Source organism: Oenanthe melanoleuca, chromosome 1, assembly GCF_029582105.1.
Source record: "Oenanthe melanoleuca isolate GR-GAL-2019-014 chromosome 1, OMel1.0, whole genome shotgun sequence".
NCBI classification, from domain to species: Eukaryota; Metazoa; Chordata; class Aves; order Passeriformes; family Muscicapidae; genus Oenanthe; species Oenanthe melanoleuca.
In genome coordinates this window covers 14,733,579-14,749,919 of record NC_079333.1, presented here as the reverse complement: position 1 = coordinate 14,749,919, position 16,341 = coordinate 14,733,579, and the positions used below count along the sequence as shown (strand labels likewise).

At 44.4% G+C, this 16,341-nt stretch overlaps 1 protein-coding gene across 2 annotated transcripts in view; it reads left to right on the top strand.

Moving 5' to 3' along the window:
• The first annotated feature begins 3,552 nt into the window (after positions 1 to 3,552).
• The window catches only part of CYYR1 (cysteine and tyrosine rich 1), a 47,268-nt gene continuing 34,479 nt past the window's right edge, over positions 3,553 to 16,341 (top strand). The window contains exons 1-2 of one of the 2 annotated variants that reach the window (XM_056502286.1): positions 3,553 to 3,687; positions 6,096 to 6,198. In XM_056502286.1, the coding sequence (XP_056358261.1) occupies positions 3,600 to 3,687; positions 6,096 to 6,198 (191 nt within the window). In that variant the 5' untranslated portion in view covers positions 3,553 to 3,599. Of the gene's footprint in view, positions 3,688 to 6,092; positions 6,199 to 16,341 lie in introns of both variants that reach the window. The other variant, XM_056502275.1, reaches the window with a different exon arrangement.

Below are 16,341 nucleotides of genomic sequence, written 5' to 3'. Positions count from 1 at the left end.
CAATATATTTATACCTTTTATATGGTGTTTTTTTTTATTTCTGTGTTCAGCCAGAGTGTGGCCAAGGTATGGCCAGTTTTGTCTTAACTTTCTCGTCAGTACTTGACGATGAAACCAGTCTAGCTAATATTTGTAGTGCTGTATTTGGGGTATCTTTCATGACTGCCCTTAAACGAGAAGCTAAGGATCATTTAGATTCAAATCCTGATTCTGTCACTGACTTCTCATTGTGGATTAGAAAAGTGTGTAATGTAGTTTCTCCATTTTATTTCCTTACAGACCAGGAAACAGAACACCACTGTAAGAATATTAAAAATGCTTTTATTCCAACATTCTCTACTTCAAGGAGTCAATACAATTTGCTTGCATGGGACATTGAAAATAGGATACACAAGTTGTTCAGCTCAGCTTTTTTTGGGAAGCTGAAAAACATCTAGTAATTGTAAAGAAGTGTTTTGTCCCTGCATTTTATTAATACAGATCACTTGTTTCTATTGCCAGTTCTAGTGATTTAGCAAGCTGCCAAGGTGCTAATGAAATACAGTGTGAACAGCAATTCCAGTGCTACTGGTCAGGGTGATGAGCAACATTGCTGAATACAGATGGTGCTATCTTGGCCCTTCTCTCTGCCTCCAACTTGGATGAGTTCTATCCTGATCCTAAACATTTATCATCTGCTTTAAGAAAAAAAATTAGAACATTTTGTTTTGTTTTTAATGAAAGCTCTGTGCCGCTTCTGAAAGCATCCTTATGTAAGACAGAGAAACAGTGAAATATTTTCTTTCTTTCCTTTTTTTTTTTTTTTTTTTTTAAATTGCCATCAATCAGTACATGGAAATACAACACTGAAGGGAATGACCAGGGCTCATTAGGATATCTGTTGGACTAGTAACATTCCACCACTGTTTCCATGAGCAGCATGCTGGACTGCCATCCTTTCAGATCAGCCAACTCTGTACACTCCTAGGCTTCAAAAGGAAAAAACAAACTTTCTCTGATGCAGTGGTTCCTCCTAAGTCATGCAATGGTGAGATTGGGAACCACATATATTTTGTTAAGGATTAAAATGATGTTATTCAAAATTAGATCTTTCAAGAACACCAAATAACTATATTTGCCTAGGCAAATATGTAAGAACATAGCACTACATAAAACGTGTTTAACCCTTATAACCATAGACCAGGAACTAAAAGATTAGCAGAATAGCTATTTTCATTCTCCTAAATATAGAAAAACTATTTCCTCCTTCTTAAATACTGTTATGGAGTTTTATAAGGGGTTTAGTTGCAAATAGAACCTTAACTCCAATCTCTTGATGTACTTTGCTATGAATTAGTCATCCTTCAAAACCTCATTCTGAGAAAACAAAATAGTTTTTGGTCCCAGAAGGATCTCAGCCCAGCAGAACCAGATGACACTGCCTTGACATTGTTCTCCTTCTTCTCAGCTTTCTACAAAAGTGTACCATGATGCTGGCAACAGTGGAGAGGGGAAGAGTAGGAGACAAGCATATCTTCTTCCAGCAGATTTCATTTTCAGAGCAGATGGTAGAGCTGGAATGACAGGCAGGCCCACAGCTACACTTCCTCTTCTGGGTGTCCTTCTCTGGGCAGGGGGTAAGAAAGAGCAGCCTGTGAGAACCTGTGAGGGGCTCTCTTACTGCTGCTTACCCATGGGAATTGGTTAAAGGCTGATAACCCAATCCCAGAGGATAAATTTTGTAATTCCCCCCTGCCCCCATTCTCTCTTCAAAGAAAATTCCAAGCAAAACCTTGGGTTGAAAGCTTCTTGTGGATTGTTCTCAACATTAACATGAAGACGTATTTCCCTTTGTCAGCCAGACCTTTCAGTCCTTTGTCCAAGGGACAGTGCTTGGGAAGTAATAATTAGGATTGAGGAGCATTAGAAAGGTTCAATTAACTTCCCCTCTGTGGACAGAAAAAAGAAAAAAAAAAAGAAGATCCATAAAGTTGTTAAGTGCAAATCAATATGGAATTCAAGCATGCTGGCTTAAAACTCTGGGGCAATTTGACTCAAATTTTTGGGAAATACTGAAATGTGACTTGCCAAGACATATATGGAGGGGATTGCAAGGGAAGAAATCAACAGCAAAACCTGGAGAACACAAATACCAACAAAAGGCTTGTCTAGAGACAGGCTGGCATGATGATCAAAAATTATTAAAATCAAAAGGCTGGAGATGTCAGAATTTCTGGGAGTTGTCTCCAGATCTTAGTCTCATTTATCTGCTATTTTTTTGTTCCTTTACTACCAATACTATCTATTGTCAAAACTGTATTATTTTTTCAAGCCTTTTTTCAGACACAGCTGTGGCCTGTGACCAGAGTAAGACACAGGAAGCAGATGCAAATCCTTTGAAATTAAGTTATCTACCTGGTCTAAGTTTTACTCTGAGCAGCTACATTTAACTGAAATTTCCTATTATAGGTTTCATTTGGGTTGTTGTATAAAGTAAGAGATACATGCTGCAGAGTAGTTAAAAACATGTAAAGTTGTTTTTTCTTTGTTGACAGGCAGGTTCTGGCATACATTTGAGAAGAAACAAAGTGGTTGTGTGTTGATAAACAAAAACACCAGCTTTCAAGTGATTTGGTGTGGTGGTTTGAGTTTTGTTGTCATTGTAGAATAGCTTAAAAAAGTAATTCATTGTATGTTTCTGAGTCAGCCTTCCCCTCGGAGCTGCCAACAGCAGGAAACCCTTTATGAGCAGAAACACCTGTGGATGTTTCTCATTTTTTGTGTGCACATTCCAGCCTTCCAAAGCACATTCTTTGACCTGCAGCTCCTCATGCAAAGCCAGAGCTAAGCCTTCTGCTTGTGTGAGAACACGAGGCAAATATTTTGGCCTCCATCTGTGGAAATTTTTACACGGGGTGAGTTGCTGCAGCATTTAAACAGTTATCAAAAACCACTCTTGAAGAACACTTAAGAGAATTGTTCTAGCCTGGTCACGGAATATATTTATTTCTGAGACAAGCCCGGCTGAGGTTTGGGAACACGCCGTGGCCCCATGGCAGCCGAGCGCTGCCAGCCCCTTCACCAGCACGAACCCACTGCTTACAAACAGAACATGGCTCTGGTCTCCGTTTACAAACTATCACAGCTCCAATCCTGCTTTAAAGGCAACCTCGGGTAGGAGACCGCATGGCCAAGGCGGAACAACACCGGCACCGCCTGCCACAGAGCTCCGGGTCTGCCCGCGGCTGCCGAGCGGGACAAAGGCGGCGGGAGGCGGGGAAAAGAGAGAGAGGGGCCGGGAACAGAGACGGGCCGGGAAAAAAGAGGGTCTGGGGCACAGAGAGGGGCCGGCCGCCAACACCCAGGAGCTGGCGGCGCGGCCCGGGGGCGGCGGCGGGGATGGCGGGCCCGCCCGGACCCGCCGCCCGGACCCCTCCTGCCCCTCACATCCCCGCTCCGGCCCGCCTGTTCCCGGCCTGTCCCTCCCCTCCCCGCTCCGGCCCGCCTGTTCCCGGCCTGTCCCTCCCCTCCTCACTCCGGCCCGCCTGTCCCCGGCCTGTCCCTCCCCTCCCCGCTCCGGCCCGCCCCCGCCATGAGGCGGCTCCGTGCGTGCAGCCGGCATGGAGCGAGCGGGGCGGCGCGGCCGGACCCAGGGGTGCCCGGCCTGGGGGGTGCTGCTTCCCCCTTTCCTCCTCCTCCTCCTGGCAGGTCAGCGGGGCCGGCGTGGGGCGGGGGACGGGCGCGAAGCCGCGGGAGCTTTTCCTCGTCGCGATTGAGTTGGCATTCGGAGTTTGGAAGGAGCTCCCTGCGGTGTCCCGGCAGAGCGCTCCCGGCGGGGTTGGTGTGCGGAGCTGCTCTCTGCGTGCAGGGAGAGTGAAGCTCGGGAAGGCAGGACCGAGACAGGACCTCATTCACGTGTATAAATATCTGAAAGGGATGTGCCAGGAGGATGGAGCAGAGGCTCGGTGGGATTGAGCAGTGGAGCGGGGGACAATGTGCAGAAGTTGATCATGAGGAAGAACTTTGGATGAGGATGAGGATGTCCACACACTGGAACAGATGGCCCGGAGTGGTTGTGGGGTCTCCCTGAACAGAAATACTCAGGAACTGTCTGGACGCAATCCCGTACTTTAGGATTATTCAGCTCGAGCAGTCAGGTTGGAACAGATGATCCACTGTGGTCCCTTTCCCACCAGACCCATTCTGTGATTCTGTGAACCCTCCTGGGTGGGATAGACCTGTGATGTGCAGGGTCCTGCCAGGGCAGAGCCAGGACTGGCCTGGCACAGCCGGAGCCATGGGTACTCTTGTCAAAAAAGGGGTGACACTGCAAAAGCCTGGAGCTGCTGGCACAGGGGGTGTGTCAAAGCCTTGGTGTGGGGTGATCTGGGATGGCAGCCCTGCCAAAGCCTTGGTGTGGAATGTCCTGGGATGGCAGCCCTGCCAAAGCCTTGGTGTGGGGAGTCCTGGGATGGCAGCCCTGCCAAAGCCTTGGTATGGGATATCCTGGGATGGCAGCCCTGCCAAAGCCTTGGTATGGGATATCCTGGGATGGCAGCCCTGCCAAAGCCTTGGTGTGGGGTGTCCTGTGTGGCTGTCATCCTGCATTGCTGCTCCCTCTAGGAGTGCCCATACTGCCCATGGGCTGCCATTCTCCTGGAGATGAGTGTCCTGCTGGCTGCCCTGATTTACTTGTTGGTGGTGCTGGTTAACAGAATGATGGATTGATTGTTCTGTTTTTTAATGTTTCTTTAATCCAGGGGTCATCTCACAGGGTTAGGGTGCATCTGCCTGCGCTGACCCATGTGCTGCATTGCACAGCCCTCTCCAGCCCTCGCTTGGTGCTTGTTTTGAAGCAGAGACCAAGTGTGAGCAGGTTCAGAGAGCTGACCTGCTCTCTGTGAGCAGTCAGGCTGTGAGACAGGTCAGCAGCACGAATCAGTGAGCTAAGGAGTCTAAGTGCAAGGTGGGAACTTTTACCCACTTGGTGCAAGAATGGGAGCGTGGCAGAAGCTGAGATGAGGCAGGGTTGCCCAGATCCCAGCACAGCAAGCAAAAGGGTCAGCACAGATGAAAGGCAGTAATGGCAATGGGAGAATTAGAACCTCTCAGGTGAGTTGCAGCCTGGGAAACGAGAGCTACAGTACATCAGGAATGCAGAAATATGGTTTGCCATCTTTGATTTCAAGTCTGTGCCACTGCAGTAAGTGACCAAACAAGTCACCAAGGGTGATAGTGTATGGGACACGGAGTCTCTGAATTTATCCAGGCTGCAGCTGAAGCCTTGGCTATAGGGATGGTGATCCCCAAGAACATTTTTACAGTGCAGTGGAAGTACAGTGTTATCTTCTTAGGGGAACCTGACTTTATTTTTTGAAAACACTAAATGTCATGACAGCCCAAGATGTTGATGCTGTTAAAATAGCTTCTCTCAGGAATAAAAAGATATATGGTCTCCCATGTTTCTTAATTGTAAAGAGTTCTCTTACTGTTTCACAGCTTGCTTTGTCTGGCAGAGCATTGTGGCTGGGAACACTTGTGGCCTCAAGTGCCCTGAGTGGGGCAGAGAGGGCACTGCTGGCCCCTGTGCCAGGCACTGCCATGCCACAGTGGCCATGGCCCTGGTGATGGAGCACAGCAAGGGGAGTTGCTGCCAGATGGCAAGGGGGGAGGGAGCCCCAGGCACCTCTGATTTGCACCCCAGGCTGGGACTGGGCAGGGATTGAGGGAAGTAACCTGTTCCCAGACAACTGCCTTCTCTCCTGCCACCCTCCAGATCAACAAGACATGCAGCCCAGACTCAGGTTTCTTCTGGACACCTTGCTGGAATGGAAAAAGTTGGTTTGTGGTGTCTTGACATTTCAAAATGTTCTTTTTCACTTTAAAGGATTTTTCACTTTAAAGGAGTAACTGATATGGCCAGCTACCTCTATGGAAAGCACCTAATTCTGAAATGCAGAACGAGTGGGAATGGGCTGCCATTAGGATTACAGAGTTAGGTCACACCTCAAGGGCAGTTCTGTGATTGTATGAAACTGTTAGACTGCATTTTCTTCAAAGCTGTGCTGTACAAGATTTTGATGCTTAACCTCATGAGTGTTATTTTTATTCAGCAGAAGATTGTGTGGCTCTGTGTGATAATGACTGCAAAGCTTACTGCTGTGATGGGACTACTCCCTACTGCTGTTCATATTATGCCTACATTGGGAATGTCTTTTCGTGAGTATATTTGCACTTTAAAAAAAAAAAAGTGTCCTGTGTTCATGAACTCAGTGTAAATTTGCTGTGGCAAAACTATGTTTTGACAATAAACTGAGGCAGGGTTTGGGTTTTTTGGTTTCAGTTTGGTTTGGTTTTTTCCTTGTTGGTAACAATCTTCAGTATGCCTTTGAGGTCTCATGTTACATGTAATTTTGAAACATACCAGAAAGCTTGCTAGAATTGTGGGTTCTCTCCTTCGTTTGAGTACAATCATATAATTTCTGGAGCTAAGCTTTAGAGATAGTGAGAACTTTGTTTCAAGCTCTTGAGCAGAAAAGATCTGTGAATAGAAATCTAATGTGTTTTGTTGAAATGATTTCTCACTCTGAGTCAATAGTGATTGAGTAATGATTAAATGACTTGGATTTGAAATTGATATTGCTTTGAGTACTTTTTTGTTTTCACTTTCACTTTTATTGACTTCTTTATTTTTGTTGGAGTATTTTGGCTGTTGGTGGAATTTATTGAACAGATTCTAGGTGAGGGTAATCTGACCCTTTAAAAATGTTGTATGAATAGCATGTTTCACAGTGCTTTTAAAAATAGGGCAGATGAAATGAAGTGGTTACAAATGTTTTCTATCTAGAGAAAAATACAGGAATAAACTGTGTTGATTAAAAAACGCAGGCTCCAGTGTAACTGTTTGTCGTTGCATTGATGAGGAGGAAGAGAAGCTTGCCTGCTATTGGACCTGACTCTGGCCTTAAGTCACAACTCACAAGTCATACATTCATGTGCAAGGGCAAACATAAATGAAACGTAAAATGCAGTTCTTCATGATAGGACATATTATTTTCTGTTTCATTACTTACACTAGTAATTTCATTAACCTTTAGCATGCACTCTGTGACTTATTTTTGGTTTATATTCTTGACTAAAAGCAGTGAAGATAAAAATGATATGGCATATGGACTGCCTGGTACTTGGGGAAGAGTGAGTGGGAAGGTGGTAGTTGCTTTTTCTAGAAAGACTCCTCTGATGTAGGTTTTGTTTCAGCCATGGCACCTGGGGAATATTCCAGTGTTCCCATCAGTATATTTTATAGCACTTTGAAGGAGTAGGCAGAGTCATGGTATTTTAATACAGAATTGATCCACAGTTTTTAAAGCAGATCAGATGCTTCCTGGGCTAAAGTAAATAAAATTATGGTAGAACACCAGAATCCTTCATTCATCTGGAAATGACATAGCATGTGTTTAAGATCAATTGCTGTTGTAGAATGACAAGTGATTTTTTTTCCTGCTTACCGAGTGAGTGCTTGCTTTCATTTTTTTTCTATTTTTTCATGACAAAATTGTTTTTTCATTTACAAGCATCAATGGAGATGCTCATTCTTGTGGGATATGGGGTATATTTGTTAAAGTGGTGAAGGCTTATGCTCACCAGAAGGCCCTGTGGGGAAGGCACAGCTGCAGACTGGAGGTTGGAAGTCGGCTGATGGGTGAGGCAGCTGTGAGTGAGGAGAAAGTCAGATGAGTGACAGCTGGGAGTGAGATTCCTGAATCAGGACCTATAAAGGCTGTGAAGGGTGTGTGGACTGCTCTGGTAGCAACTTCCACTGTGTTAAGGAGTCAGTTGACCAGGAAGAGTTCGAGAAGGAGCTCAAGGAATTCAAGTGCACGCTCCTCACCTGTCAGGTGAGTGGTCAGTGGAAGCAATATGGGAGGCAGGCAGTGCAGAGCTGGACCTTACCTCCAGAGAGTCAGTAACTCTCATGACATCTTCAGTGCATCCTACTACCATCCTAGTGACGTCTTGCAGTGGTTCCTAATGCAGTGTGGGGACCCTCTGGTAATAATATGCATGCCTTACTAATAGGGCATTCCTCTGCCACTAAATTGGGCCTTTTTGTGCTGCCTGGAGTTATTGATTCAGATTATGATGGTGAAATGCTATGGGCTCCTGTGCCACCCTGCTTTATACCTGCAGGTCAACGCATTGTACAACTTACTCCTGTTTTCCAACAAAGCTCCTATTGGGAAGGGTAAACATGGCACAAGTAACTTTGGTAGTACAGGACAGCCACAGGCTTTCTGGACAAGCTCCATCACAACAGCTCAGCCAACCTTGACATGCAGTATAGATGGCAAAAAATGGGCTTGTTGATACTGGAGCTGATGTCTCTGTTATTAAAATCTGTGAATGGCCTAGTAATTGGCCCCAGATGGACCCTAGTTGGGGTGGGAGGAATGCAGTGCCCTAAAGTGCTCACCTTCAGCTTGTCCTTGGCCCTGATGTGCAAACTGCCCAGATTTTCCAATTCGTTGCCACTATACCATGCACATTATGGGGAGATGTTCTGGGACAATTTGGAACCACCATACAAATAGACTCAACTTCACCAGGAAACCTTCTTCATATGGGCCATTGATCAGCTGTTCTGAAATCAAATACTGGACATGTGTAAACTCACATGGTGGACTGAAGATCCTGTGTGGGTTGACCTATTGCCCTTACAAAAGGAATGGCTACTAAACTTACAACAGCTTGTGGAAGAGGAATTGTCTTTAGGCCATATCTGTCCATCTTCTAGCCCCTGGAACACCCCTATATTCTGTATACCTAAGAAAAATGACAAATGGTGATTGGTCGCTCTGCAGTCTGGGCTCCATCGCCCACAATGATTCCTCTCAATTGCCCCTTAGTAATTTTGACCTAAAAGACTGTTTTTTCACCATACCTTTACACCCTGATGATGCACCTCGGTTTGCCCTTTCCATGCCTACCTTGAATCATGCAGAACCAATGAAGAGATTTCATTGAACAGTGCTGCCACAAGCCATGTGTAACAGCCCAACTATAGGCCAAAGAATAGTTGATCTTGACCTACAGCCTGTCCATTGTAAATTTCCTGCTGCAACCATATTTCATTATATGGATGACATTTTACTCACAGCTCAAGATCAATCCATCTTATGCTCTATTCAGGTAGCTGGCATGCAGGCAGTTCAATATGCAGGACTAATTGTGGCAGCTGAAAAGGTGCAGCATGAGTTCCTGTGGCATTATCTGGAGTGGAGAACTACTCAACAGACCATCAGCTCTCAGCCTTTAAGACTTTATGTTAGACACCATAACTTTAAATGAATTACAGAAACTGCTACGTTTTTGAATTGGCTGTGTTCTGTTTTGGGTCTGTCCACAAAACTTCTATAACTTTTATTAGACTTACTCAGAGGAAAGCCCCACCTGCATTTAGCTGACCCCAGAAGCTAAAACTGCCCTTGCACACTGTGCTCAAGCAATAGAAAACCAACAAAATTGGAGGTGGGATCCTGATAAATCTGCATGCCTTGCCATTATTGCTAGTAAATTTCAGCCTTTTGCTGTTCTGTTTCAATGGTTTGCTAATGATAAAGACCCTTTTAATGTGTTAGAATGGCTATTCTTACCTCAAACAGTGGCAAAGACTGTGTGGGCTGTTAATGATATGTTCTCATATTTAATTAAGAGAGCTACTACAAACTCTCAATGGCCAAGATCCACACACCGTCTACATACTCACAAGTAAAGACAATTTATCATGGTTGGTATCAGAAGACACTAACTTTCAAATTGCACTTGCAAATTTTTCTGGACAATTATCTCTCCATTATTCTTCACATTGTTCACAGATGGAGATGGGTAACACCTCCTTGTATGCAAGAGACACTAATGCTGAACGTTCCAGCATCTCTCTCTTTATTGAGGCCTGTGATGGCACAAGCAAGTACTAAGGATCTGCAGCTGCTGTTGAAATATCTGCTAATTGCCTTAGATGCACTGAACTTTATTTTTAGGTGCTTTGTGGACTTGCTGTGCTGCTATTGAAGCATAAAGGGACTGTGCAAACTATCTTCTCCAGTCCTTCATATAGTCCATGGTCAAGATGATCTAATGAAGGTATAATTAGGGTACTTCTGCCCTGTAGCTATACCCAGCTGCTGAGCAGCCCATAGGGCACCATTGTTAATAAACTAGGAAAAATACATGAAATGCAGCCCCTACTGTGTGTTCTTATGCTATCACATTATCAGCAGTTTTGGTTGTGATACTGTGTACTGCTTACTTCTGTTGTGCCTGTGCATTTGAGTTGTTCCTTCCAATAGCAGGGTAAGAGAGAGCCTGGACATAAACAGTGTCCCTTTCCTCTGCTTATCACTGATGCTTCCTCCTCATCCCCAGTAAAAGGAGAAAGGAAGTCATTTGGAACAGGAGGGAAGCAGTCAGCCTTGGAGAGTGGCATGTCCCTCCATGGAAGGGGAGGCACCAGCTTTACCAGCAGATGCCTTGCACTTCAGAGAACAGAGTATCCCTCAGAGCAGTTTGCAACCCTCCAGGCAAGGCAATGTAAACTGCAGAGAACAGGAAGGTTGTCAAGGAGAGGGCAGAGGATTGCAGCTGCTGCTTATCTTCACTACATAATGCATGTATCTATACACATGTATGCATAAGTGTGTGTATATATGGAATTATTGTCTTATAATGTATTTTCTTCTGAAATTCTGCCTTATCATTTTCCTACAGCACTAAAACCACATAATACCACTTGGCATTATGGTCTGGTTCTGGTATCTGTGTTGTTGGAGCACCACATCGATGGTGCCTGTCACCAGCACTTAGGGTTGGGAGTTCTCTGTGCTGTGGAGCCCATAAGACCTCTTCTTCCAGGAGTGCTCCAGGCCAGCTAGGACTGTGACCGGCAGGGTCAGGGTGAATAAGGAGGAGCACTGCACTGATGCCTCTGTAAAAAATCTGGGGAGAAAGAGAAATTTTCTTATAGCAGACTGAAGAGAATTCTACCATGGAAGAAAAGCAATGGAGAGACACAAAATTAATTTCTTATGTATAAGTAGCTCTTACAGTATGATGGTGTTTAAATGGTACATGACAGGAATTCTTAATTCTTTTGTTGGATCAAATCCTTCAAGTACCTGAGCTTTTGGGCCTCTCGTCATCTGCTGCTTTGGAAATGTAAAGCAAGAAGAGAAAAAATAAGCAGCATGATTTTAACACATCACTTTTCATTTTTGGGACTAAGGCAACTCCAAGAGTTTTTTGTACTAGACCTTGTTGAAACGTATCTCTTGGAATGTTACAGATATTCCTGGAAGACTAACAAGAATTTTGATATTGCAATAATTTGCATAAAAATAATGCATCTTTTCTGTAATCATCTTTGCTTTCCACTTGTGTAGGATTGAATTCTGAATACAGATATTGAATATGCCATAGATAATCATATTCAAATGAAGACCTCTTGGGATGGAGAAGACTTCTATGTAGTGAGTCATTGTGTGCAATGTCCAGCACAAAAATGCCCTCAGCTGTGAGTGAGAAGCCTTGGTGTTAATGTAATTCTAGTAATTATTAACCTCCCTACAAACCCATTCTGTTACGTGCAAATGCAGTCCCGTTGGAGTGATAGATGTGGTCTTGTTGAAAATGGTGGTCCTGTTGAAAGGTCTGGACCTTCTAGAGATCCAGTGGTGTCCCAAGCCCCAGATTATATACAGGAATATTCAGTGCCTCCTTCAGGACAGGGAATTTCACTATGGGATGATGTAATTCTGAGTCATTCTGGGGAGTCCTTGATGGCCCCTTAGCAAAGATGACCCCCTTAGGGTGGGTAGTGCTGCTGTTTCCCTGGAGGGAGTTATCAGAGTTGAGTCATGACAAAGATAAAAAACCACCCATCTTAACAGTTCATCAGAAGGTAGTGAAAATACATACTTTGGTTACACCCCATATTTTAACCCAGGTTCTAGTCCCCAGAGACCTTGATGAAGCTGTGTCCCCTGGTAGCTAATGTACTTATGTGGCTGAAGGCTAGTATTGTTTGTTTAGTCCACAGCAGTAACTGGAAATGGAAACTGGCTTGGAAATAAATAGCCTGTTTACATAAAATGAAATTATGAAAATGGATGACAGGATTACCAGTCTGCTTACCTTGCACTCCAGTGGCTTCTTGCAGGGATAATTTGATACAAAATACCAGTGAAGATAAAAACAAGAGGGCTTCAAGGCATGTGGGTTGAATTAGAAGTTATAGTCCTCATTCTCCATTTTCAACAACATTTAAAATTGTCTGAAGTAAAGCACTATTCATCTTTGTTCCTGAACCTTCACAATTGCTGAAAATATGTTGAATTAGCATATATTCAGAAATGTAATAAAATGTCAGCTTGACAGTAATGCTTTCAGAATTGCTACATGACAGGGGCACTGCAAATATAGTGGCACGTCTGCTTTGTGTCTCAAATAACATGCTACATTAAGACAACATGCTGAGATTAGGAGGGGAGCTGTTGTATTTAATGTCTGTATTAGGTAGGCTTACATTGTTGCTGTCTCCTAATATAATTTATTGTGCATTAAAATTCCATAGCAAGAGAGGAAATTTTCCTTGCTTGTTATGCATACCTTTCCCAGTCATCCTTACTTTGGCAGTTTGTGAGGATGAAATGGCTTCTATGGGGTGGCTGCCTGTGCTAGGAGGGGATGGATTTGATGACCTAGGAAAGCTGAAATGTGAAATACATTAGCCACATAAGTAAGAATTTGTTCTGGTTTGGACCTGGGTGAATATCTCAGCAAGTTGGAATTCAGGGTTTCCCTCCTGTACTCCTCTGCAGTCACTGGCTGCCAGCAGCTGCTTACAGGCTGACCTCCAGGCTGGCATTTGCACAGCAGACTGTGCCCAATATTGCTTATCCAGTGCAATGGATAAGTTCTACAAACGACCTGGCTGTGTACTGCCAGGAATAACAGCCCTGGCTTGCATCACTCCAACTTAGAAAGTTACAAAGCAACTTTGTTTTGGTTTCTGAGCTGTGGATCCTTGTTTAAAGGATGGAGGCTCTTTTCTTCTGTCTATCTGTGAGTCATCACCAAGAAAGATGCCTCAATAGACACCTGAAGAGCCCTGCAATCTCCTCTGAAGGGTTGGGAGGCCTTGCTGGGGGATCCCACTTTGGAAGATGCAGGGAGGTTGTTGGGATTGCCAGTCCTGGGCTCTCTTTTCAGTGTTCACGCTCATCACATGCTTTTAACAGTCCAGAAAAATAACCTCTATAGTTTATCTCCATGTCATTTGAAATCTGTCAGGTAATGGTACAATCAGAACTTTTTGAGAGCAGGGCTGTATTGCTGATGGAAAACTGTTGCTGGGTACTCTCTTTCTAGAGCTCATTGTATGCTCGGGTTAAGGAGAATTTTTCAGTGCATTTGTACTCCAAAAATCAAGGCAGAGGGCAGGTGGCAATGTGAGCTCCTCCCCCAAGAATCCTTGCTCCTGACCTTGTTGCCCATCACTGGTGGACATTACTAGTTAGAAGCCCTTATTTCAATCTGAAGGACCTAGCCCTCAGTGAGGCTTTTCATTTTGTCTTCATTATGTGTCAGTAATTTAAAATATGTTTCACTTGCTCATAGGGCTTTTTAATGAGATGCCCTTGTTTTTCCAGGCTGAATACTTGCAGTGCTCACAGAAAAAACCCCACAGGATGCACAGATATGTCAAACAAGTCAAGCTGATTTATTACTGTTATCTGTCACTTGGGATGAATGGTTTTAATAAAAGCCACAACTAACAGCTCCTTCCTAACTGGGGATAGCACTGCTATAGCTGGTGCAATATTTCTGTCACTTTTTTTTATTCATATTGTGTTATGAGACACAAACTTGATTAGCAGGGCAAAATCCTCAAGTCACTTGATTTACACAGACATACACTGACTGAAAATATGGTCCAGCATAAGAAGAGTTAGGAGATTTTTCTCCAAAACTGGTGAACAAATTCTTTCAAGTTGTCTTGGGCCTCTCCAGAAGAACACTGCAGGAGCTCTGCTGCTGTAAGGATTTCCTGTGTTTCTCTAGCCATTCTCAGGTACTAGAAGTATCTTTTTCCTAGCTATTGTCAGCAAAATCCTCATATTGGCTTTGCAAGAACATCACAAAACTTTCTGTGCAGGTGCCTGTGCCAAGAAACTGGGATTGAAGGTTTCATCCCCTGTGAATTCAAATCTTCAGTGGATTTTGTGCTTCAGGCAGAACATCAAATTGGCCCCTGTTTTGTAGCTTCTTCCTCCAAAAATAGCCAGGTGATTTTGCTTTTTGTCTCTGTCCCACCTGCCTGGCCTGACGTGGGCTTGGACAGCCCTTGTGATGACTGCAGCAGCACAAAAGCCTTGCTCACAGGCACATCCCTTGAAAGAGCTCCCCTTGCCAGGTGTTTGCTCTCAAACTCCAGCTCCAAATAGGTGTAACAGGTGAAATAAAACAGTCTGGGCTGGAAAGGGCAGTCATCCACCTAGGACCTTAACTGTTTGAAGGAAAAATGTCTCCTTTCTCTTCTTTATACAGGCTCAGCATCAGTGCTGGTGTTGCCCAAGGGGTTTGATGCTGTACCATAAAGGTATGTAGAGACATGGATCAGCCTTCCTGAGGAAAGGTCAGGCTGCAGCCCCTGAGTGGGTCACACTATAATTCCTAAAGATTAGATATTTTCCCAATATCTAACCTAAACTTCCCCTGACACAACTTCAGACCATTCCCTCGGGTGCTGTCATGGGTCACCCCAGAGCAGAGATCAGTGTCTGCCCCTCCTCTTCCCCTTACAAGGAAGCTGTACCTGCAGTGAGGTGTCCCCCAGTCTCCTTCAGGCTGAGCAAACCAGTGACCTCAGGCATGTCTCATATGGCTTCCCCTCCAGGCCCTTCCCCATCTTCATAGTTCCTCAGATGGTCCCGTCCTGGTGAGCAGGATCTCCTTTTCTCAGTGTCCTGCCAGGAAAGTGCTCTGAAGGGACAGCTAAGAGATCTACCTTAGGACACCATTTTGTGTAACTGCTCTTCCATTAAGAAGGTAAAAGGATTAAGAACTTGCTGAGATGTCAAAACGTAGAGGCATCAAAGAATTACCGAGTAATAAGGCTTGCTTGCAGGGAGGTTCTTTGGGGACTAATACTAGTGTGGAAAAGTTTCCAGTTCCAGTCACAACCCAGCAGGTAAATGCAGAAACTGTTTGTAAATACGTGTGTGTGAGAAAGGTAAATACATTTCTAAATGAATGCACTTTGGAATTTGTTAGATGACAGATCAAGGATGTTTCTGTGGCCTTAATTTGTTCCTCTGTTCTGTACTTTTGTGGCACTGCCTTTGATTACATGGTTTCACTGCACAGTGAGTTTGTCATACTCCCATATGTCTTGCCACAAGATGTTTTCAATGGGTAAGGCGTGTACATCTCTATACAGACTTAAGCTTGGCCTCTTAGTGCATGGAGTAGTGCAAAAGCCCCTCTCTGGTCTTGCTCTGGGAGCTTGCAGACCTGCAGTGGTTTGGCCCTCTGATGGCCAAAACTCTTCACCAGCTCATATAAAATGTGTTGCTGGCCTCATGCCAGCCAGCTGTTACTGATTTCAACCAAAATTCCTCACAGCTTGGTGCCAGGCAAAATATTGGTTGGATAGCCCAAACCAGAAGCCCAGGGGCCAGAGAATTGAGTGTGCCCTCTCCTTGGACAGGCAATAAATACCTCCTGGCCAGGACAAACAACAACTAAAGGCCAAAAGGCACACTGCCTTTTGCTTTTTATCTGTGGCATAACTTACCTGGACACAAACAAAACATGTCCTTCTGTGGTATTAAGAGTTTAAAAGAAATCAGCATATTAGTTGTCATTTCTTTTGTGGTGTTTCAGGAATTCAATGACAACTCAAGGAGACATGATCTATTTACAGACATAAAGTGCTTTCCAGCCCCTGTGTTCAAAAGTGCTTAGGGATCCCAGATCCCATTTTCAGGTATTCAGCCCAAGGCTTACTTCCAGTGGGAAGGTTTCAGGAGGCCTCAATTGACTTGGGCTTTCTGCAGGTGGTCCTGTGGAGTCACCCCAGGCTTTTTCTCTGGAGTCACCCCTGGGACAATCTATTTTTGTGACCAGAATTTTACCCTCTGTATTGAAAAACTGCATGCCTTTGTGTATACTGACTTCAGTGCACTTACTTCCTGACTTTTTAGTCTTGGCACCATGCCTCTTTCCTGTTCCTTAAAAAAACCAAACCAAACAAACCAACAAAAAACCCTACACAAACAACTCAAAAACCCCTTACATTCTCTG